The sequence below is a fragment of the Trichosurus vulpecula genome, chromosome 4 (assembly GCF_011100635.1).
Source record: "Trichosurus vulpecula isolate mTriVul1 chromosome 4, mTriVul1.pri, whole genome shotgun sequence".
Classification (NCBI taxonomy): Eukaryota; Metazoa; Chordata; class Mammalia; order Diprotodontia; family Phalangeridae; genus Trichosurus; species Trichosurus vulpecula.
The window spans coordinates 306,887,723-306,911,428 of record NC_050576.1 but is presented as its reverse complement, the minus strand read 5'-3'; the positions used below and the strand labels follow the sequence as shown (position 1 = coordinate 306,911,428).

Below are 23,706 nucleotides of genomic sequence, written 5' to 3'. Positions count from 1 at the left end.
TAGAGGAATGAGGCTTTGGGGTGTTTGGATTAACTCCGAGTTAAATTAAATCACACTGAAATACAATGAAATAAATAAGTCTCTGTTTAAAAAGGAAAAAAAAAACCAGTTTGTATTATTTATAGGACACTACTGCATAAATCAGAGCTCGGGAAATTCCTAGCAGCAGGTCACCATGGTGCCTCACAACATCAACATAATTCCACCCAAAAATTCAAAAAGGTACTTGATAGTTCTCAGTATATCTATGTTTTACTAGGGGACCCCCCTTGGCACCTGTCATTTTTAGCCACCATATCTCATGCCTGTCCTGGGTCAGTCCCCACCCAATGTGCCCTTGGGGACCCTACTATTGGTAGTCATTGCCCTGTGAGGTCACACTACTTTTTGTTTGTTTCATTAAATGCTGAAAAATGGACCTAGAACCAAAACAAATGTATCGAACTCTGTCTGAGAAAGAAGGGCACATTCTGTATAACAACATTCAAGATATTCACATCATTTACATGAAGTACTCTTTACTGTGCCTTTCTTCCAGTGGCAGCATTTCAAGTTTTTATGCCCTTTCATGGGGAAGGAGAAGAAGAGAACATGCATTTATTAAGTGCCTATTATGTTCAAGGCACTGCGCTAAGTACTTTACACATATTGTCTCACTTCAGAAGCTTACTGTTTCTCCAACTGTAAAACTGGCATGATACTGATCCATGCTAGCAGAAATATATTGTCAAGAGACTGGCCTAAGGCTCACATACAAAAGGAGTTGTACAAGAATATCCCAAAGAAGGTTAAACAAAGTATGGCACATGAATGTTACAGATATTATTATGCCACAAGAAATAAAGAGTAAGAGGAATTCAGGATCACTTGTACAAAATTGTAGAGTGAAGTAAATCCATAAGAACCAACAGATGTAATGACCATAACAAAATTTTAAAACAATAAAACAAAACTGAAAACTACTGTATCTGTAATAACCAATCTTGGATCCAGAGAAGAGATGCTGAAATGCACCTTTCATTAGAGAGGTAAGGTATTGCGGGTTTGGAATGTTGCATATTTTATAAAACATAACTATTTGCTTTTGCTTAACTGGTTACTACTTTGTTACAAGGGAACAGATTACTCTTGCCTCCTCTTAGAAAACAAATATAAAAATGAACCTGAAAATCAATAACTCCCAGGAGTGACACTATGATAACATGGCATGACTGACATTATTAGATGCGAACATGCAGAAACAAAGCAACTATGTGGAGAATGCCAGGTTGAGACTTCAGTGTTCTTTCTCTTCTCAAGTTCCTCAAAAGCACTTTGTTTGTACCTGTTTCCTCTCATCAGACTCTCATATCCTTATTATCTTTGTACTCATCCTTGTCTCCCACCCATTAGACTTTAAACTCTTTGAAAGCAGGGTCTGTGCCCTAGCTACGTGATTTTTGAAATTAAACATTCTATTAGAAGCATAAGTGGGTCCTGCTTCCAATATACACTAATCATGTGACCCTGGGAAAATATACTGTATACTAGTAGTATCAAACTGAACTAGGAACAGGCCACTAAACCATAGGATTCTTGCAGGCCACATACTGACTTAGAAAACTACATATTAACATTATCTATATCCTACAGTATTTTATTTTGTTAAATATTTCCTAGGTACATATACAAATGTAATTGGGAAATATTTTTAAATTTTAATTTAAAAGTTTTAAGATAAAAAATCATTTTAAAAAATTTACTCTGACAAATTAATTGGAAATATTTAACAAAATAAAAAATACAGCAGAACCCAGATAACATTACATTTTAAAACTAAGTCAAGATGTGTCCTATAAGGATCATTATATGCAGATCTGTGTGCTTTTTTCTTTCTTTCTTTCTTTTTTTTTTTTTTTTTGGAGAGGCAATCGGGCTTATGTGACTTTCCCAGGGTCACACAGCTAGTAAACACAGCAAGTTTCTGAGGCCAGATTTGAACTCAGGTCCCCCTGACTCCAGGACCAATGCTCTATCCATCACTACCACACCCTTTTTTCTATATGAGTTTGACAAAACTACTGTACACAACTCTTTAAGACTATTCACTGTAGAGAAAGTTTCAACCTGCACTGGTAAACAGCTTCCACTTCGAGGAGTTCTCTATGCTAATGAAATAACAGGTCAAGTCCCTAGCTCTATCTGAAACAGCATTAATCACCAGTACAGATGACTCTAATTGTTTAGTAACTACTTAAATATAAAATTTATGAATTTCAATGCATAAATGTTTGCTGAATTCTGTGAGAAAGGTAAAAATTTCTTTGTTACTGGAGCAAAGCAATGTAGAATTGTCTAAATGTAGTTAAGGTAATTAAGAACCTTGAAAATTATCCCAACTCTAAAATTCACTGCAGTCTGACATGATATTCTCATGTCACACTTTTGTGTTGGTCTGCTAGTTTTCTTTTGCTCTGATTATCCTTTATGTGTCCACAATTAATCATGTATTAGGCAACTGTCTTCAACAGAAAGCTTTTAGAGGACACAACCTATTTCTCTCCAGTCCAACACAGCTCCTCAGAGCAGTCTCCAATCAACAAAGAAAGAAGTCAAAGAAAACCTATCTAGCTCTAGCTGTTCTAAACACTGACTGAAAATTATTAGGTTGTAAACTCCTTCAGGGAAGAAGTTGTATCATTTTATTCACCTCTGTATCCCTAGCCCTAACACTATGACTTATACAAAGTAGGTACTTAACAAAGTTTGTCATTAAATTGAACAAAGAAAGTAAGCCATTACCAAGTCAATAAGGGCACAAAACACCTTGGGATTTGAACTATATTAAAAGAATCCATAAATGGCAATGTAGGGCAGTGAGTTCCAAACTTTTTTTAATTACATATCCCAATCAGTTAAAATTTGAGGACACATCATCTCAATATATGTATGTTTTATTTATAAAGCATATACATGCAATATTGCACCAAAAATTATAAGACACAAAAACTGAAACTAAAAAAAAAAGATGAAATAATATTTGATCCTAGAGTCAATAGAAAGCCAATGGAGTTTACTGAATAAGGAAGTGCAGTCATACCTGCACTTTAACATTTGTCAAATGTGTGAAGAGTATTTCAGAATAGGGAGAGATATCTGAAGCAGGAAGTTCAGACAACAAGTGAAGAGAGCCTGAACTACAGTAATTGTGGTGTAAGCAGAAAGAAGGAGACAGATTCATGAAAGATAGCTGAGATGGGGATGAAAAGATTTGTCAACTAGTTGGATACATGGAATGAGGAAGAATGTTTCGTAAAGGATGAAACCAAGATTATAAACCTAAGTGACTGGAATAAAGGTGGTGCCCTTGATAAAAACAGAAAAGTTCAGAAGGGGGTAGGTTTAAAGAAAAAGACAAAATAATGAAATCTCTGATCAAGACCATTCATGGCTGAGCAGCTCACTCTTTACCACTAAAAAGAAAACCAAGGTTTCAAAGATCTTACTCATCAGTCACTATCCCCAGTGCAGAGCCTGTCCTGCCTACAGCAACCATGAGGTGTTTTGGAGAAGAGAGCATGGAGACCACTGAGAGGAGTGAGAAATTTTGGCTGTTGGGGATGCCTCAGCTGAGGTTAGGTTATAATCACTGGGGGCCCAAAACCCAGTGGCCATGGTAGGAGAGCAGTGAAAGGGGGTAGGTTGGGGAGTGCTGAGTAATAATTGGCAGAGACGGTAGAGTTGTGTTGGAGACAAGTTCATGGTGAGAGCTGAATGAGAACTACCTTCCTGCCCTTCCAGCAGATGATACGCTGGTCTCCTTGGGATCATACCATTGCCTTGCAGAGACGTACTTCCCTTACTTTGAAGACCACTGGTCTGAGAGATGTAGAAAATCTGTAATATTCCAGAGATAAAAGGGAAACTGGGAAAATTTTGGAATAAAATAAAGAAAATTAAGCATATTTTATGCCAAAAATTACTGAAAATTGAACATAGAGATATAAAATATTTCCATTATAGACATTTTCTGAAAGAATTCTCATTTACAATACATGCAACTATATGTGTCCATAGAAAATTATGAAAACATCATGCTAGAATTCTTTTTTAAATATTCATCTATTTAATTTATTTAATATATTCAGTTTTCAGCATTGATTTTCAAAAGAGTTTGAATTACAAATTTTCTCCCCATTTCTACCCTCCTGCCCACTCCAAGATGGCATATATTCTGGTTGCCCCGTTCCCCAGTCAGACGTCCCTTGTCACCCCACTCCCCTCCCATCCCCTTTTCCCTTACTTTCTTGTAGGGCAAGATAAATTTCTATGCCCCATTGCCTGTGTATCTTATTTCCTAGTTGCATGCAAAAACTTTTTTTATGTTTTTGAACATGTGTTTTTAAAACTTTGAGTTCCAACTTCTCTCCCCTCTTCCCTTCCCACCCACCCTCCCTAAGAAGGCAAGCACTTCAACATAGGCCATGTGTGTAGCATTACGTAAAACCCTTCCACAATACTCATGTTGTGAAAGACTAACTATATTTTGCTCCTTCCTAACCTATCCCCCTTTATTGAATTTTCTCCCATGACCCTGTCCCTTTTCAAAAGTTGTTTGTTTCTGATTACCTCCTCCCCCATCTGCCTTCCCTTCTGTCGTCCCCATCTTTTTTATCTTCTTTCTCCTTCTTTGCTGTGGGGTAAGATACCCAATGGAGTGTGTATGGTATTCTCTCCTCAGGTCGAATCTGATGAGAGCAAGATTCACTCATTCCCCCTCACCTGCCCCCTCTTCCCTTCCTACAGAACTGCTTTTTCTTGCCACTTTTATGTGATATAATTTACCCCATTCTATCTCTCCTTTTCTCCCTCTCTCAATATATTCCTCTCTTATCCCTTAATTTGATTTTATTTTTTTTTTAGATATCATCCCTTCATATTCAACTCATCCAGTGCCCTCCGTCTATATATAAATATATATGTGTATATGTGTGTGTGTGTATCTATATGTATATCTATATCTATATATATTCCCTTCAGTTACCCTCATACTGAGGTTTCATGAATTACACACATTATCTTTCCATGTAGGAATGTAAACAAAACAGTTCAACTTTAATAAGTCTCCTATGATTTCTCTTTCTTGTTCACTTTTTCATGCTTCTCTTGGTTCTTGTGCTTGAAGGTCAAATTTTCTATTCAGCTCTGGTCTTTTCCCTGAGAAAGCTTGAAAGTCTTCTATTTTCTTGAAAATCCATATTTTGCCTTGGAGCATGATACTCAGTTTTGCTGGGTAGGGGATTCTTGGTTTTAATCTTAGCTCCACTGACCTCCAGAATATCATATTCCAAGGCCTTCAATCTCTTAATGTAGAAGCTGCTAGATCTTGTGTTAGTCTGACTGTGTTTCCACAATACTCAAATTGTTACTTTCTGGATGCTTGCAGTATTTTCTCCTTGATCTGGGAGCTCTGGAATTTGGCATAACATTCCTAGGAGTTTTCTTTTTGGGATCTTTTTGAGGAGGCGATGGGTGGATTCTTTCAATTTCTATTTTGCCCTGTGGCTCTAGAATATCAGGGCAGTTCTCCTTGATAATTTCTTGAAAGATGATATCTAGGCTCTTTTTTTGGTCATGGCTTTCAGGTAGTCCAATAATTTTTAAATTATCTCTCCAGGATCTATTTTCCAGGTCAGTGGTTTTTCCAATGAGATATTTCACATTGTCTTCCATTTTTTCATTCCTTTGGTTCTGTTTTATAATATCTTGATTTCTCATCAAGTCACTAGCTTCCACTTGCTCCAATTTAATTTTTAAGATGGTATTTTCTTCAGTGATCTTTTGGACTTCCTTTTCCATTTGGCTACTTCTGCCTTTCAAAGCATTCTTCTCCTCACTGGCTTTTCGGAGCTCTTTTGTCTTTTGGGTCAGTCTATTTTTTAAGGTGTTATTTTCTTCAGTATTTTTGGGGGGGTCTCTTTTAGCAAGTCATTGACTTGTTTTTCATGGTTTTCTTGCATCACTCTCATTTCTCTTCCCAGTTTTTCCTCTACTTCTCTTACTTGCTTTTCCAAATCCTTTTTAAGCTCTTGCATGGCCTGAGACCGATTCATATTTTTCTTGGAGGCTTTTGATGTAGGCTCTTTGACTTTGTTGACTTCTGGCTGTATGTTTTGATCTTTGTCACCAAAAAAAAAAGATTCTATAGTCTGAGTTTGAGTCTGAGTCCTTTTTCGCTGCTTGGTCATGTTCCCAGCCAACTACTTGACCCCTGAGCTTTTTGTCAGGGTCTGAGTGCATGTAGAGAGTACTTTGTCCCAAGCTTTAGGGGCTACACTGTTTTCAGAGCTACTTCTACTCTACTGTCACCTCAAACTCTGCCACAGCAGTGTTCCTCCTCCCCCAAGAACCTCCAACCAGGACCACAACCCAAATCCAAGTAGGGCACAGCAAGAGAACCTGCCTCTGTGCCAGCAAAGCACTCTTTGCACTCCTGCTCTGATCCACTGCTTGATTCCTCCCCCAGGGAATCCGGAAGCAGCCATAGCTGGAGCTCTGGAAGCAGCCGCAGGAGCTTCCTGCTGCTGCCGCAGCCACCACCACACCATCTCCGCCACCTCCAGGGTTGGAGCCGGACCGCTCTCACCCCTCTCCAGCAGTTTTCCCACTAACCTGATCCATGGTCTTTGGCATTTGTGGGTTGAGAAGTCTGGTAACTGCCACAGCTCAATGATTCATGGCCCTATGGCCTGCTCCACCCAACTCCTGGTCTGGTTGGTACTGGCACAGCCCATGCAGGACTGTGTTCTGCTCCCAGCACTGTGAGATAGACCCTTCCCAGCAACCATTCAGGCTGTCCTGGGCTGGAGACTTGCCTCCCTCTGCTATTTCATGGGTTCCGCAGCTCTAGAATTTGTTCAGAGCCATTTTTTACAGGTGTTTGGAGGGACTTGGGGGAGAGCTTAAGCAAGTCCCTGCTTTCCAGCTGCCATCTTGGCTCCACCCCCGAATTATGAGCTTTCTGAATTACAAAGTTACATACTATGAAACTGTGACTGATCAAGATAAAAACAGGAAAGCTCTTGGTTCCTACAAGAATGTACCAGAATAATGCTCAAAGATAAATCTTTAACTCAAGAAATTTAAAGTTCTTTAAATTCACTTGTGAATCTTTACCACATTACCATAAAGAAAATATTGCTTCCTTATACAAAATGAGAAATACAATAAAGCCATACAAATTAGTGGCAGAAATAATCACAACCAGCTTTAATGTTTACATATTACCTCATTTGATGCTCACAGAAAGGTTACACAATACAAGCTACAGGTATTATCAGCTCCATATTACAGATACATTAAATGACTTGCCCATGGTCCCAAACTATTAAATGTCCTAATTCATACACTTAAGCCACTAAACCACTCAACTCCTAGTTCCTTTTTACATTTTAAGTAGCTTATACTATGTAACTCAAGGGGGCTACCCTATTGTAGTAGTTCTTAACCTGGGTCCATGAACTTATTTTAAAAATATTTTGATTAATTATAATTCAATATAACTGATTTCCTTTGCAATCCTATAAATTTTATTGTAGGCATTTAAAAACATTACTCTGAGAAAGGCAATTATGGCTTCACCAGACTGACAAAGAGATCTAGGACATAAAGGCTTAAGAACCTCTAGTCTATGGGATTATTAAAGAAAAAAAAAGAATTCACCATTCTCTACAGAAAAATCAAGAGAAAGTGAGAAAAATCATTCGATTTAGGATTGAAAGGAACCTTAAATATTATCTAGTCAAGTCTCTGGTTATTTTACTGATGAGCAAGGTGAGACCCAGCAGGATAACTGACTTGTCTAAGGTAACACAACTAGGACATAGCAAAGCTAGGATTCAAATCAAGGCTTGCTGATTCTGACTGCAGTATTCTTTCCATTTTGCTAGGTGGGCTTAAGTATAAGAAATTAATTAGTTTTCTGATGTCTTAAATATTATTGGGTTATTTATGCTCTAGAAAAGCCGTGTCCCACTCAAACAGAAATGTGGGCCATTAAACAGTACATACGGATGCCAGTGAGCTACATAGTGGTGCAGAAAACTACATATTAGCCTTATCTATGTTCTGTTGCATTTTAACTTATTTCATTAGATATTTCCCAATTACATTTTAATCTGGTCCCTCCTCTACAAAGTGTTAAAACAGTATAAATGATGACCAAGGAGAAAGAACCAAGATGGTGAAGAAAAGCCAGGAACTTGCCTGAATTCTCCCAAATTCCCCTTCAAACAACTTTAAATGTCACCTCAAACCAAGTTCTAGAGTGGCAGAACCCATAAAAAGAATGGTTGAAACAATTTTCTAAGCCAAGACAACTTAGAAAGTTGGAAGAAAGGTCTATCAAACCAGAATGAGAGTGGAGCTCAGGTTATACCAGCACCAGCAGAGCCCCAAGGAACCAGTAGCAGGCCCTGGGGGGTGACTGAATCAGCAGCAGCAGAGGCTGCTTCCAGAGTTCTCAGCACACAGACAGTAAAGGGGTTGGATACCTGGTCAGAAGATTATGGAGGTGGGGGGGAGGCATCTAGGTGGCACAGTGAGTAGAACACCGACCCTGGAGTCAGGAGGACCTGAGTTCAAATCTGGACTCAGACACTTGACACACTTACTAGCTGTGTGACTTTGGGCAAGTCACTTAACCCCAATTGCCCTGCCTTTCCCCCTGCCCCCCCCAAAAGAAGATTACAAGGGTCCCTTTGCTGGCACTAGTCATAGGATTCTGTTGCATTACCCATACTCAGATCCTGGTCCCAGTTCCAGGGCAAAATGCAGCACCAGCACACCAGAGCTTGCAGCCCCAGGGAAGCAGGGAACCTGGTCACAGTTCCAGCCGGAAAAGAGTGCTTGTAGTTGCTCATACGTATGGTTTGTGTGGTTTGTCCTTTGTTCTCAGAGACGACCTTGACATCAGGGAGATGATGACATGACTTGCAACTGACTTTGATTTGAGTGAGGGAGGGCTCTGCAAAGTCACCAGCCTCACTTTCTCCTCCAGAGCCATCTGGGTCCAGTGGCCAAATATCAATCAGGACAACTGGAGATGGCCCAGGAAAAGAGTGGGAGATTTTGGCGCTTTTAAGTTAAGGGTTTTTCAGGTTCTCACTTTGAGTGAGGCAACGCCCATTGTTGCTAGTTGCTAGGCTCTGGGGAAGATACTTTGGTGAATCTGTGATGTTATCTGTCTAACTATCCCCTCCAACTATTCAAATCACAACCATCCCTTCTTATCCTGTGAAACTCATCTAAATATGTGGAAGACCTTTCTCTAATTCTGTCAGTGTTGCACAGATACCAATGGAAAGCAAGGGCTATCTGTCCACCCATACAAAGGTTGATGAAAAGCAATTTATGCCCTCAAAGAAATTAGTAAGGGAGATGAATCAGTTGTGTTATGATTAAAAAGAAGCAGCACTGGTCTTAGGGGAAGAAGATCAGAGTGCAAGTTCTGACTTCAAATTATACTAGCTATGTGACCTCTCTAAGCCTCTGTTTCTTCCTTACATATAAAATAGGGATAATAATATATCATTCCATAAGAATGCCAGATAAATGAAGTATCAGTATAATTTCAAGCCACTATATCATGTTTCAGAATTATTTCCATTTTCTTCATGCTACTAAGTAAATTTTATTTTTAAAAGACCTCTCATTTTTCCAAAACTTCTGAAGTTTTCTTCTTTCTATTGTGCTACAATTGAAGTTCTTTGCTTTTCTTCTCATTACAAAATTAGAGATTTATATTAGTACATTTTAATTCAGCAAATACTTTGTCCCATAAAATGTTTCCTACTGCCTTTTGTCTACATATCCAAATATTTTTATTAATGCCATTGCTTAACTCACTGTGAACTCCAAACACATGGGCATTTTAATTATTCTAATTTTTTAACTGAAAAATATTTTAGTAGGGGTTTGTTTGTTTTAATTAAGTTAAATGTTTTTGTAAAATGCTGAATCAAGCTTTTGTCTATACTTGGCTTGGGAAAATCCCATCTGCAATTTTGGAGAAAGGCCAGCCCACTGGCAAATGGATAAATTCTGCATATGGGCCACATTGCACATTTAGTGAAAGGGTTTAAATATGAATAATAAAGGGAGTGAAGCATATATCATAGTATACCAGATTTATATCTTAATGTAAATTAAATTAGTGACATAGCTTTCTTCATATAAAAACTATTTTGACTACATACTTAACACATAATTAACCAAATCTAATTCTTCCTAAGAAAAAATGGTTCATAACATAAGCAATTCATAATAATTATTGTTAGTGAACATGAACATGACTTAACAAGTCTGTACAAATTGTTACATGATAATATGCAATTTAACATCTAATTATGCTGGTTATATGAATAAACATATAATTCAAAAAATGAACCTTATCACTATCATTCTAAACTAAGTCACTGAATATCATTTATTTTTAGTAAATAAACTCACATAAATGCTATTAATCAGAAAAGAAATTATGTATTTCATTACTCTTTCATCTACAGAATATATTAATTTGAAAATACACTGAAAAGTTTTTAAAAGATAAAGGCTTCCAAATAGAATTAAAGAAAGTGAAGATGCCTTTTTATATCTTTTGAAACCATCCTGATTTGAAAGTATTATAAAGAAGCTTAAGGGCAAACTACTTGGGAAAGACTGGCTGAAGTCAGAGTTCTATCATTTTATTGATTAAAACTGTTTATGCCCTTTCCCCTTTCACTGATTCCAAAAGTCAGTAATTTCATTATATTGAAAATATTTCAATAGTATATTATGTAAGTGTACATATGTGTATATGTATGTATATATGTTTGTGTGTATGCGTATATATGTATGTGCATACACACACACATATATGTGTTTAATTGTAGCATTCTTGGGAGGGGCGGGGGGGGGGGGGAGAACAAAGTAAAAAGTGCACAACAGAGAACAAAAGAAAATTTACAAGGAAGCAAGGAAAAGATGGACAGCTCTTGATTTAATCAAAGGCACTTGATTGTTTAGTGCTGAGAAGCTTGGAGGTCAGCACTTAGTGCTGGATTAATGGTTAATTAATTAAAATAATCTTATATTAAGCACTTAATGTGTTACAGAAACTTAACTCCAAGATAAAAAACAGCGAAAAATCCCACTTCACTTGACCTTACAATCCTTCACCTGGCTTCCAATCCAACCTCTGACCCTTACAATCTATGTGATCATGAGGAAAATAAACTCCCTGAGTATCAGTTTCCTCATTAGTAAATGAAGATAATGGCACAGGGTTGTTGATTTTTGTTATTCATTATTGTTATTAGTATTTCTATTCAGTGGTTTCCTGTTTTTTATGGTAACTTCACAATCTGTTGACCTGGCCTCTGGTGCCATCCTAATTTTCCAGCCTTCTCTCATATCACTACTCTCCATGCATTCAATATTCCACCCAAAATGTCTACTACTTTTTCCTCCAGAAAGCCTAATGGGCCTTCTAATGTACTTAGCATGTAGTGGTTTGTATTATAGTTATCTATGATTATGAGTTATTCTCCCACTCAACTGTAAACCCCAGGAAATTTGGGAATTCTTGCCTATTAAATTTTGTAGCTCCTCTAGCACCTAATGCTCTGTAGGAATTTAATAAATGCTATTATTAAATAACACCATGGCACATTTTTAAGAAACAACTAGTGGTACCAAATTTAAGGTGTGGCACAAAGTTCAAATGATGCTTCAAAAGATCCATGATTTCATCTGAGGAGGTATTCCTTACACTAATACAACTCATAGTCTCTGTCTGCCTTCCTGGATGGTCTTTATGGGTTCTATGGCTGAACAATGTTATTACCTTACAGCCAATCTTCTGGTGATGAACCTCTCTGAACTTACATAGGATTCACCACAAAAAACAGACATAGAATCCGTTCAGAGTAAGATTCAAAACCTTTCCACCTTGACAGAGTCTGTCAGAAACTGTGCTGCATTAGGCTCAGGATCAATAAAGGATCAGGGTGAGATGTTAGTGTAGAATCAAGGTCAGACTGTAGCTTAAACTAATCCTAATTATTTTCTCAAGGAAATATTCAGAAAAGAGCAGGAAGGTAAGTAGGCTTTCCAAGGAAAGGAAAATAAAGTACAGGTCTGACCACATTATTCCTCTATTCAATAAACTTCAAGGATTCCTTATTGTTTTCAGGATCAAATATAAAATCCTCTGCTTGGCTTTTAAAATCCTTCATAACCTGGCCTATTCCAATCTTTGCAATCTTCTTATACCTTATTCCCCTCTACAATCCAGTAACACTGACTCCTTGTTCTTATAGCAAAACATCCTACCTCTCCAATACATGCATTTTCATTGTTAGTTATCTTTTGTGCCTGTACTTCTCTCCCTCATCTCCACGTCCTGACTTCTCTGGCTCTCTTGATGTCTCAGCTAAAATCTCACCTCCTACATCACCTCCTGATCACTCAATGCTAGTGCCTTCCCTCTGAGATTATCTCTAATGTATCCCGTCTACACGATTATCTCTAATGTATCCCGTCTACACTTTGTTTGTACATAATTGCAAACAAATTTTACAGCAAGTGTCTCCCATAAAGGCCTCATTTCTCAAATATATATAGAATAGAGCCAAATTTACAAGATTACAAGTCATTCCCCAATTGATAAATGGTCAAAGGATATGAACAGTTTTCAGATGAAGAAATCAAAGATCTCCATAGTCATACGAAAAAATGCTCTAAATCACTATTAATTAGAGAAATGCAAATTCAAACAACTCTGAGGTACCACCTCATACCTATCAAATTGGCTAATATGACAGAAGAAGAAAATAACAAAAGCTGGGGAGAATGTAGGAAAATTGGGACATTAACATGCTGTTGGTGGAATTGTGAACTGATTAAACCATTCTGGAGACCAATTTGGAAATACGCCCAAAGGGATATAAAACTGCAAACCCTTTCATCCAGCAATACCACTACTAGGTCTATATCCCAAAGAGATCATTAAAAAGGGAAAAGGACCACCATGTACAAAAAATATTTATAGCAGTTCTTTTTGTGGTGGCAAAGAATTGATGGATGTCCATCAACTGAGGAATGACTGAACTAGTTTTGGTATATGAATATAATGGAATACTACTGTGCTATGATGAGCAGGATGATTTCAGAAAAACCTGGAAAGACTTACATAAACTGATGCAAAGTAAAGTGAGTAGAAACAGGAGAACACTGCACAGAATATTGGCAACATTGTGCAATAGTCAACTACGACTGACTTAGCTTTTCTCAGCAATACAATTGTCCAAGATAAGTCCAAAAGACTTATGATGGAATATGCTATCCACATCCAAAAAAAAATGATGGAGTCTGAATATAGATTGAACCATACTATTTTCACTTTTTTCCTTTTATTCTGTTTCTTCTTTCACAACATGACTACTATGGAAATATGTTTTACATGATTACACATATACAACCTATATCAAATTGTTTACTGTCTTAGGGAGGATGAGAGGAAGAAGAAAAAAAAATTAGAACTCAAAATTTAATATAAAAAGAGAATGTTAAAATTGTCTTTATATGTAATTAGAAAAGATAAAATACTATTTAAAAGGAAAAAAAATAAAATAAAGTCTTTCTTGGAAGCCATTGTAAAATGCTGGACCCCAGTTTCTTAAAACCTACTCCAGCAACACAAAAACTCAAGTCCTAACAAGCTCAAAAAGCACTGACTGACTAAAGGCTGATGGATTCTCTCATACTCCAGGGCCACTTTAGTTCAGAAAACCAAATCAACTCTCAAAAACAGTCTACTGGAGGATGGAGCCAAGATGGTAGAGTAAGGCAGGAACTCAACCAAACTCTCCCAAACTAAACTCCAAACAACTATAAAAAATGCCTCAAATTCTGGAGCAGCAAAACCAACAAAAGGATGGGGTGAAACAATTTTTGAGTACAAGATAACTGAGAAAGTCGGCAAGAAAGGTCCGTCTCACTGGGGTAAAAAGGGTGCTCAGTCCACAGCAGGCAGTCTGAAAAAGCCAGCAGTCAGGGCTTGAGCTCTAGGACAGGGAAGGCCTTGAAGCATCAACCCCCAACCCCAGAACAGGTAGACCATGCAGTCCTGATACAGACCAGCAGCAAGGCCCCACAACCCCTGATGCAACCCAGCAGCAAGGCCCCATGGCTCCCAGGCCAGAGTATATCTCAGGAGCAAAGTCCCACCACCACCAGGGCAGCCCAGCAGCAAGGTCTTGCAGCCCCCAGCACAATCTGGCAGCAGGGCCCTGCTGGCCCCAGTGCAGGCCAGCAATGAGGCATGAGGCCGCCATGCAAGAAGCTTGGGACAGGGCATCCTGCAACACAAGAGTAGAGCCCAACTTTAACATAAAAGTCACGAAAGAGGCTGGAAAAATGAGGGAAGAAATAAAGAATCTGACCACAGAAAGTTACTATGGCAACTGGGAAGATCAAAATACAAACTCAGAAGAGGACAACAATGTCAAAACATCTACATGCAAAACCTCAAAGATAAATCTGAATTGGTCTCGGGCCCAAAAAGAACTCCTAGAAGAGCTCAAAAAATGATTTTAAAAATAAAAAAAAAAGAAGTAGAAGAAAAAATGAGGTAAAGAAAGGAGAGTGATACAAGAGAATCACAAAAAAAGACAACAGCTTGGTAAAAGAAGCATAAAAAATGGAAAAAGATGTGCAAAAATCCACTGAAGAAAACAACTCCTTAAAAAGCAGAACTGGCCAAATGGAAAAGAAGGTACAAAAACTCAATGAAGAAAATAATTCCTTAAAAATGAGAATTAGGCAAGTGGAAGCTAATGATTCCATGAGACATCAAGAATCAAATAAAATTTTAAAAAATGAAAATGTTCCAAAGAGAAACAGTTTCCATTGACCTTCACTCAAAGGCAAGAGGACCCAAAACATAACCATTAAGTGGAGCTTGAGCAGGGACCTATTGTGGTCCGATCTATGAGCTTCAGACTTTGGAACAGCAACGCTGAGGATCTTCCCCTCCCAGCTTGACTTTTTTTTCTTTTTCTAATTAAAGGGGCTATCCCTTGACTCACTTCTTAAAGAGGCCTATTCACTGAATGGGCCTTCCCTCACTCTAAGTGAGTACATGAAAAGGCCTTAGCCTAAAAGGGCCAGGGTCTCCCATTGCATCCTGGGTCATCTCCAGCCATCCTGATGAATATCTGCTCACTGGATCCAGATGGCTCTGGAGGAAAAAGTGAGGCTGGTGACCTTGCACAGCCTTCCCTCACTCAAATCAAAGTCAACTGCAAGTCATGTCATCATCTCCCTGATGTCATGGTCCTCTTCAAAAATGAAGGACAAACACAACAACAACAACACAACATAGAGCATGTTGGTGTAAACTGACTATGATGGGATGATATGCAAAAAAACAAAATTAAGAGGTGAGAAAGAAGACTGCACTGGGAGAAGAGAGAACAGAGAAATAGAATGGGATAAATTATCTTCCATAAAGAGGCAAGAAGAAGCCATTACAATAAAGAGAAAGATGGCAGGGGGGGGGGGGGGTGCGGAGTGGCAGGCAATGCTTGAACCTTACTCTCATAATGATTGTCCAAAGAGGTAACAACATGCATACTCAGTTGGATATAGAAATCTATGTTACCCTATAGAGAAGTAGGAGAGGAGAATAGGAAAGGGAGGGGGGGTGGAGGACTGAGAGAAGGGAGGATAAATCGGGGAAAATACTGGTCAGAAGTAAAACACTGGTAAAGAAGGATAGGGTGAAAAGCAGCAAGAAAGAGAAGGATAAAAAGGGGGAAAAAAGGATGGAGGGAAATACACAGTTAGTGATCATAACTGTGTATATTAAGGGGATGAACTTATCCATGGAACAGAAGTGGACAGAGAGTGGATTAAAAACCAGAAACCTATAATATGTTGTTACAAGAAACACATTTGAGGCAGAGAGAGACACACAGAGTAAAAGTAAGGGATTGGATCAGAATCTATTATGCTTCAGCTGAATTTAAAAAAAAAAATAGCAGGAATAAAAACAAAACAAAAGCAAAAATCTAATTAAAATAAATAAATAGATCTAACAAAGAGTTATAGGAGGAAAAAGACAGTGAAACTATACTACTAGGGGACTGCAATTTTCCCCTCTCAGAACGAGATAAATCTAACCACAAAACAAACAAGAAAGAAGTTAACAAGATGAATAGAATTTTAGAAAAGTTAGATATAAGAGACCTCTGAAGAAAACTGAACAGGAATAGAAAGGAATATACCTTTTTCTCAGCAGTATATGCCACCTACACAAAAAAATCTCACAATCAAATACAAAAAAAAAGAAATATTAAATGCATCCTTTTGATATAATAAGGCAATAAAAATTATATTCAATAAAGAACCATGGAAAAATAGAATAAAAATTAATTGGAAACTAAATAATCTAATCCTAAAGAATGAGTGGATCAAAGAACAAATCATAGAAACAATCAATCATTTCATTAAAGAGAATGACAACAATGAGAAAACAAAATTTTTGAGATGCAGCCATAGCAGTACTTAGGGAAATTTTTATCTCTCTAAACTCTTACATCAATAAAATAGAGAAGAAGCAGATCAATAAATCAGGCGTGTGACTAAAAAAAAAAAAAACAGAAAAAGAACAAATTAAAAATCCCAGTTTAACACCAAATTGGAAATACTGAAAAATCAAAGGAGATTAATAAAATCTGAAACAAAACCACTGAACTAATATATAAAACTAAGAGCTGGTTGTATGAAAAGAACAATACAATAGATAAACCACTGGTTAATTTGATTTTGAAAAAAAAGAAAACCAAATTACCAGTATCAAAAATGAAAAGGATGAAGAGAAAATTAAAGTAATTATTAGGAGCTATGTTCCCAGTTATATACCAATAAATCTGATGATCTAAGTGTAATAGATGAATATTTACAAAAATATAAATTGCCCAGATTAACAGAAGAGGAAACAGAATTCTTAAGTAATCTCACCTTAGAAAAAGAATTTGAACTCCCTATGAAAAAATCCCCAAGGTCAGATGGATTCACAAGTGAATTTGTTTAAAAATATTTTTAAAAAATTAATTCCGGTACTATATAAACTATTTGGAAAAACAGGTCAAAAAGGAGTCCTACCAAATTCTTTTTACGACACAAATATGGTGCTGATACCTGAACCAGGGAGAGTCGAAACAGAGAAAGAAAACTATAGACTAATTTCCCTAATGAATATTGATGCAAAAAAATTAAATACTAGCAAGGAGATTACAGCAATATATCACAAAGGTCATACACTATGACCAAGTGGGATTTATGCCAGGAATGCTGTGCTGACTCAATATTAGGAAAACTATCAGCATAAGTGACCATATCAATAAAAAAAATCAACAGAAATCATATGATTATCTCAATAGACACAGAAAAAGCTTTTGACAAAATATAACACCCAAACCTATTAAAAACACTAGAGAACAGGGGAATAAATGGAACTTTCCTTAAAATGATAAGGAGCATCTATTTAATACCATCAGAAAACATTATCTGTAATGGGGATGAGCTACAAGCCTTACCAACAAGATCAGGGGTAAAGCAAGGATTCCCATTATCACCACTATTATATAAAATTGTACCACAAAAGTTAGTTATAGCAATAGGAGAAGAAAAAGAAATGGAAGAAATTAGAATAGGCAAAGAGAAAACAAAACTATCACTCACTGCAGATGATACGATGGTATACTTAAAGAATCCTAGAGAATCAACTAAAAAACTACTTGAAATAATTAACAACTTTAGCAAATTAAAAGGACATAAAATAAACCCATATAAATCATCAGCATTTTTATATATTACCAACAAAGTCCAGCACAAATGATAGAGAAATTCCATTTAAAATAACTGTAGACAATATAAAATACTTGGGAATCTACTTGCCAAGACAAACCTAGGAAATATATGAACACAATTACAAAACAATTTTCACACAAACAGTCAGATCTAAACAACTGGAAAAGTATCAATTGCTCATGGATAGGCCAAGCCAATAAAATAAAAAGACAATTCTAAATTAATTATTCAAAACCATGTCAAACTACCAAAAATTATTTTATAGAGCTAGAAAAAATTACAAAATTCATCTGGAAGAAAAAAATGTCCAGAATATCAAGGGAATTAAAAGAAATACAAAGGAAGGTGGCTTAGCCATACCAGATCTCAAACTGTATTATAAACCAGTAATCATCAAAATAATCTGATACTGGCTAAGAAATACAGTGGTGGATCAGTGGAATAGATTACGTACACAAGACACAGTAGTAAATGACCAAAGTAATCTACTGTTTGATAAACGCAAAGACCCCAGGTTCTGGGACAAGAACTCACTAGTTGACAAAACTGCTGGGAAAACTGGAAAACAGTATGGCAGAAACTTGGTATGGACCAGAATCTTATACCATATACCAAGATAAGGTCAAAATGGGTATATGATTTAAACATAAAGGGCGATACCATAAGCAAATTAGGGGCATGGAACAGTTTAACTTGTCAGATCTATGGAGAAGGGAAGAATTTATGACCAAAAAGAGAGAAAGTACTATTAGATGTAAAATGAATACTTTTGATTGCATTAAAATTTAAAAGTTTTTATAAAAACAAAACAAATGCAGCAAAGACTGGAAAGCAGAAAGCTAGGAAACAAGGTTTACAGGAAGTGTCTTTGATAAAGGTTCCATTCCTCAAATATATAGAAGCACTCAAATACACAGAGCACTGAGTCAAATTTATAAGGACACAAGTCATTCTCCAATTGATAGTCAAGCAGTTGTCAGATGAAGAAATCAAAGCTATCACTAGTCATATAAGAAAAATGCTCTAGGGGCAGCTAGGTGGCACAGTGAGTAGAGCACTGGCCCTGGAGTCAGGAGGACCTGAGTTCAAATGTGGCCTCAGACACTTGACACATGTACTAGCTGTGTGACCTTGGGCAAGTCACTTAACCCCAGTTGCCCTGCCAAAATAAAAAATGCTCTAAATCACTATTGATTAGAGAAACGCAAATTAAAACAACTCTGAGGTACCACCTGACACCTATCAGATTTGCTAATATAACAGAAAAGGAAAATGATAAATGTTGGAGAGGATGTGCAAAAACTGGAACACTAATGCAATGTTGGTGGAGTTGTAAAAATCCAACCATTCTGGAAAGCAGTTTAGAACTGTGCCCAAAGTGCCATAAAGCTGTGCATACCCTTTGACCCAACAATATCACTACTAGGTCTCTAACCTAAAGAGGTGTGTGTGTGTGTGTGTGTGTGAGAGAGAGAGAGAGAAAGAGAGAGAGGGAGAGAGAGGGGGGGGGGGGAGAGAGAGACAGAGACAGAGATAGAAAAAGAGAGAGCAAGAGACCTATTTGTAAAATATATATATATATATATATATATATATATATATATATATTTACAACAGTTTTTTTTTTTGTGGTGGCAAAGAATTGGAAATTGAGGAGATGCCCATTAATTGGGGAATGGCTGAACAAGTTGTGATGCATGATTGTAATGCAATACTATTGTGCAATAAAAAATGAGGAGCTGGCTGATTTCAGAAAAATCTGGAATGGCTTACATGAACTGATGCCAAGAGAAGTGAGCAGAACCAGGAGAACTTTGTACACAGTAAAAGCAGTACTGTATGATAATCAACTGTGAATGACTTAGCCATTCTCAGGAATATGATGATCCAAGACAATTCCAAAGGACCCATGATGCAAAATGCTATGCATATCCAGAAAAAGAACTAATGGAATCTGAATGAAGATCAAAGCATACTATTTTTCACTTTTTTCTGGTGTTCTTTTTTCTTTTTGGTCCATGTCTTCTTTCACAATATGAGTAACATGGAAATGTTTTGCATGATTGCATATGTATAACCTATGTCAAATTGCTTATCCTCTCAGGGAGGGGGTAGAGACGGGAGGGAGAGAATTTGGAACTCAAAATTTTAAGGAAACAATGTTTAAAACTGCTTTCACATGTAATTGGGACAAAATAAAATATTCTAAATTAAAAATAAAAGTCTACTAAATCATAGAAAGGTTGTAATTTGTCTTAGTGGGGCCAGTATCCATACATATGAATGCAGAGAAATGTTACTATGATTTATTATTATTCTCATGACCAAGGCTCTCCTATATGGAACAAATTCGATCGTATCACTATTTGCCAGTTGGAACACCACAGACTTTGAGAACATCCACAACACCAGTGTTGGCCTTAGCAACTACCCTAAGGCTTTGAGGTCTGGAGGCAACAGGGGTGGGAAAGGGGAGTTGAGACCGGAAAGGAATTGCAAGTGGTATCCCCAAATTCTGGAGCTGGAAGGAACCAGAGGGATGAAGTCCCTCCTCAGTGTCCAAAGGCCAGAAAAGAGCAATTGCTGTTACTGTTAGGGTTACTGTGTCAGAGCTCTGGTAGGAATCCATATCTCCGGACATTACTCACAGTGGCACAAGAATGTCAGAGCAGGAAGGGACTTCGAAGATCAAGTCCGACCCCCAATTACACCGAGGAAGGGAAGGGACTAGGTCAAGGTCACTGTGACACAGGTGCGGCCAGCACTCCCATAGCCTGACCTGGCTGCTCACAGTGGGTTTATGCCTGCTGCCCTCAATTCACACCTGCCAGAGGAGGGGAAGGGACTAGGTCAAGGTCACTGGGAGCCGGCTGGGGCCGGGATTCGCGTCCTGGGACGCAGTCTGCTGGGGTGGGGAAGGCGGGCAGGAAGGGTGGGCGAGTGAGCGGCCCCGCAGGAGGCGGCCAGTTACCTGCTTCGGCCCCCGCCCCGGTGTGCCGGAGCCGGAGCCCTTGGGCGCCCGGGCGGCCCCGCACCACTTGCCGCAGGATGAGCCTCACTCTCCGCGCGGCTGAGCTGCCTCCGCCGCTGCCTCCGCCTCCGGCCGCCCCGGCCGAGCCGAGGAGCAGGAGCCGGGACTGCATGATGCCAAGCGGGGCGGCAGCGCGGGCCCGAGGCTGCCCCGCCGCCGCAGCGAGAGCCCCTCGCCCGAGGGCGGGTGAGAGGGGGAGGGGGTCACAGCTCGCGGAGAGGCCGCGAGGCCGGAAGAGGGACCGCGGCCGGAAGAGGGACCGCGGCCGGGGGCTAGCGGGCAGAGCGTGCAGCGATGCCGGCTCTGGGGGACCGGAAACGGTGCCGCACCGGGTCCGTGCAGAAACTCCTTCCCTCCTCCTGTGCACTTCTCTCCGGGTTCCTGCGCGGGCGCCCGGCCGCTCCTGCTCCGGTGCTAGAAGAGGCTTCGAGGGGGAAGCGCCGACAGAAGCCCGCCGCCTGACAGGTGCCGGAGCTGAGGCCTAGAGACGGGGTCACAGCGGGGGACGGGGTCACGGCGGGGGGGGGCGGGCCCAGCCCCGCCTCCTGCCGCAGTCACCTGAGCCGGCCGGCCCCTTCGGCCTCTCTGACTGGCCGCCGGGGCCCGGAGCCCCACGCGGGTAGTGGCGGAGCTTTTCCAGCAGCGCCCACTTGGCTCGCGTCCCAGCTCCCGGGCATACCCTTTGTCAGCTCCCCGGGCTCCCGGGTGGCGTCACTCGGTGTCCCAGGCCCTCCCCTCCCCCAGCAGGATCGGCGTCTCTACCTCCCGCCAGGGAGTCCAGACATCCCAGCCCCGCGAGGCCACGGTCGCGCGTGATGTAGGTGGTCATTAAGTCTCTCGTTCCCCTAAAGGCCTGGGGAACTCGCCACGTGTCTTGCAAATGGTTTTCTCTGTGGCCCTTGAGATGCTACTGAAAGAGACTCAGCTTTTGTTTTAGGAAAATAATGCGACCACCATAGTATCATTAACCAGACACTGGCAGTCAGACCCCCGGGGAGTCAGGTAACCATCCTTAGCCTCAGTTTCTTCATCTGTAAATGGAGAGAATACTAACACCAACCTCCCAGGGTGGTGAGGATCATGTGAGAAAATAAAGTCTTAGTACAGTCTTAAGCTTTAGTAGCGTACAATTAAACCATAGACCTTTGGAACTTCTATTTCTAAAGTGCTTTGCGATATATAAATCCTAATTATTATTATTATTGTCATCATTACGAACCTATACTTACTCATTGTAAGCTCCACTCCCTGTTTTTTGGCATAGTGCTTGAAATAGGACTTTACCTTTAGTCACTGATCTTTGAGTTCTTTTTTTTCTCATTGTCATTTTCCTAGGGTGAGTGAATTTCTATTGTCCAGACTATAATAGGTGGTTGAATGGATGTCTCATCAGTCACTGGTCCATCAGTATATATGTCTTGGACAGACATGAAACAGTGAACTGGACCCAAAATTGAGTCAGGTGACTGTAAGCTGGATTATCTTTGGGAAATTGCACAGTGGTTTTCATGACCAGATTCTTCACCCTGAACTAAGGAAGGCCTATTTTAACCAGATATTCTTCCTGGGAGCCATGGAATGTGAGAGTGTTCAGAATATTAATGGTGTAGATTACCCACAGAAATGATAGAGAGATGCCTTGTGGGCATGAAAAGACCAAAATACATTACCATAAAAAAATTGTGGAAGTAGGATAAAGGCTATCAAAGAAATGTAGTGAGAATAGATATCCCTGTGCTCCATTGGTATGCACATACAACACCAAGAGAGCTGAAAGGCCCCCAGCATAATAGAGTGAAATCCTAAGGCCATAGACAAGAGTGCCACTGTTGAGTGGGTTGTAGTTGGTACTGCTAAAGACAGTGTAGATAGATAGATAGATAGATAGATAGATACTGTTGTGTTTGTCCTTCATTCTCAAAGAGGACCATGACATCAGGGAAATGATGACATGACTTGCAGTTGACTTTGATTTGAGTGAGGGAGGGCTGATAGATAGATAGGTGTATGTGTGGTGTCCTGTGAGGCTTAGTGAAATTTTAAGCTATTAAAACTTGAAATGCATGTGCACTAAGACTTTTTGGGATACCTTGTGTTAGTGGTATCACAAATCTGTCGAAGAATAAATCTTTTATATCTGGGAAATCTCAGTTTCAGTAACATCTCAAAATAGAAAGAGCCACATTATGTCTAAGTAAAAGCAAAATAAGCAAGTTTTCAGCCTTTTCAAAAAGCACAAATGACATATATGTGATTTGTGCCAGTGGTGAAAAAGAGGAAACTATCAGAGACTCTCAAATTCAACAAATATTTATTCAGTTTCTACTAGCATATACATTACTTCAGGATCAACTTATAAAAGAAGTGACAAAGTTCAAAAAAAGTAATGCAGATAGTAAGTATAATACTTCAGAAAACAGGGTGAGAAAGGAGGGAACCAGTAGGGATAAGAGCAGACAGAGAAGGCCCAATGAGAAAATAGCGCTTTAAATGGACCATGAAGAATTTAAATAAATGGATTGCAGGGGAAAGCCAATTCTAGACTGGAGGAATTTGTAATAAGTCTTTGAGTAATGAGAGAATCTTTTAGCTTTAGGATTCTTGGTGGGAAGGAGGTATAATGTTGGATAGGTATAGAAGATAAATTATGCAGTCTTTAATTCCATCCCAAATATGTCAGACTGTATAATAATCCATTGAACAAATGTTTATTAAGCATCTACTAGGTGTTAGGTCTGGGGGATACAAAGACAAATTTTGCCTTCAAGGAGGTTACA

General features: G+C 39.0%; 1 protein-coding gene across 1 annotated transcript in view; it reads right to left on the bottom strand.

Moving 5' to 3' along the window:
- Positions 1–21,174, bottom strand: part of VWA8 (von Willebrand factor A domain containing 8) — a 391,960-nt gene extending 370,786 nt beyond the window's left edge. Inside the window, exon 1 of the mRNA XM_036757477.1 lies at positions 20,870–21,174. Within this exon, the coding sequence (XP_036613372.1) occupies positions 20,870–21,041 (172 nt within the window). The 5' untranslated portion in view covers positions 21,042–21,174. The remainder of the gene's footprint in view (positions 1–20,869) is intronic.
- Between the last annotated feature and the right edge of the window lie 2,532 nt (positions 21,175–23,706).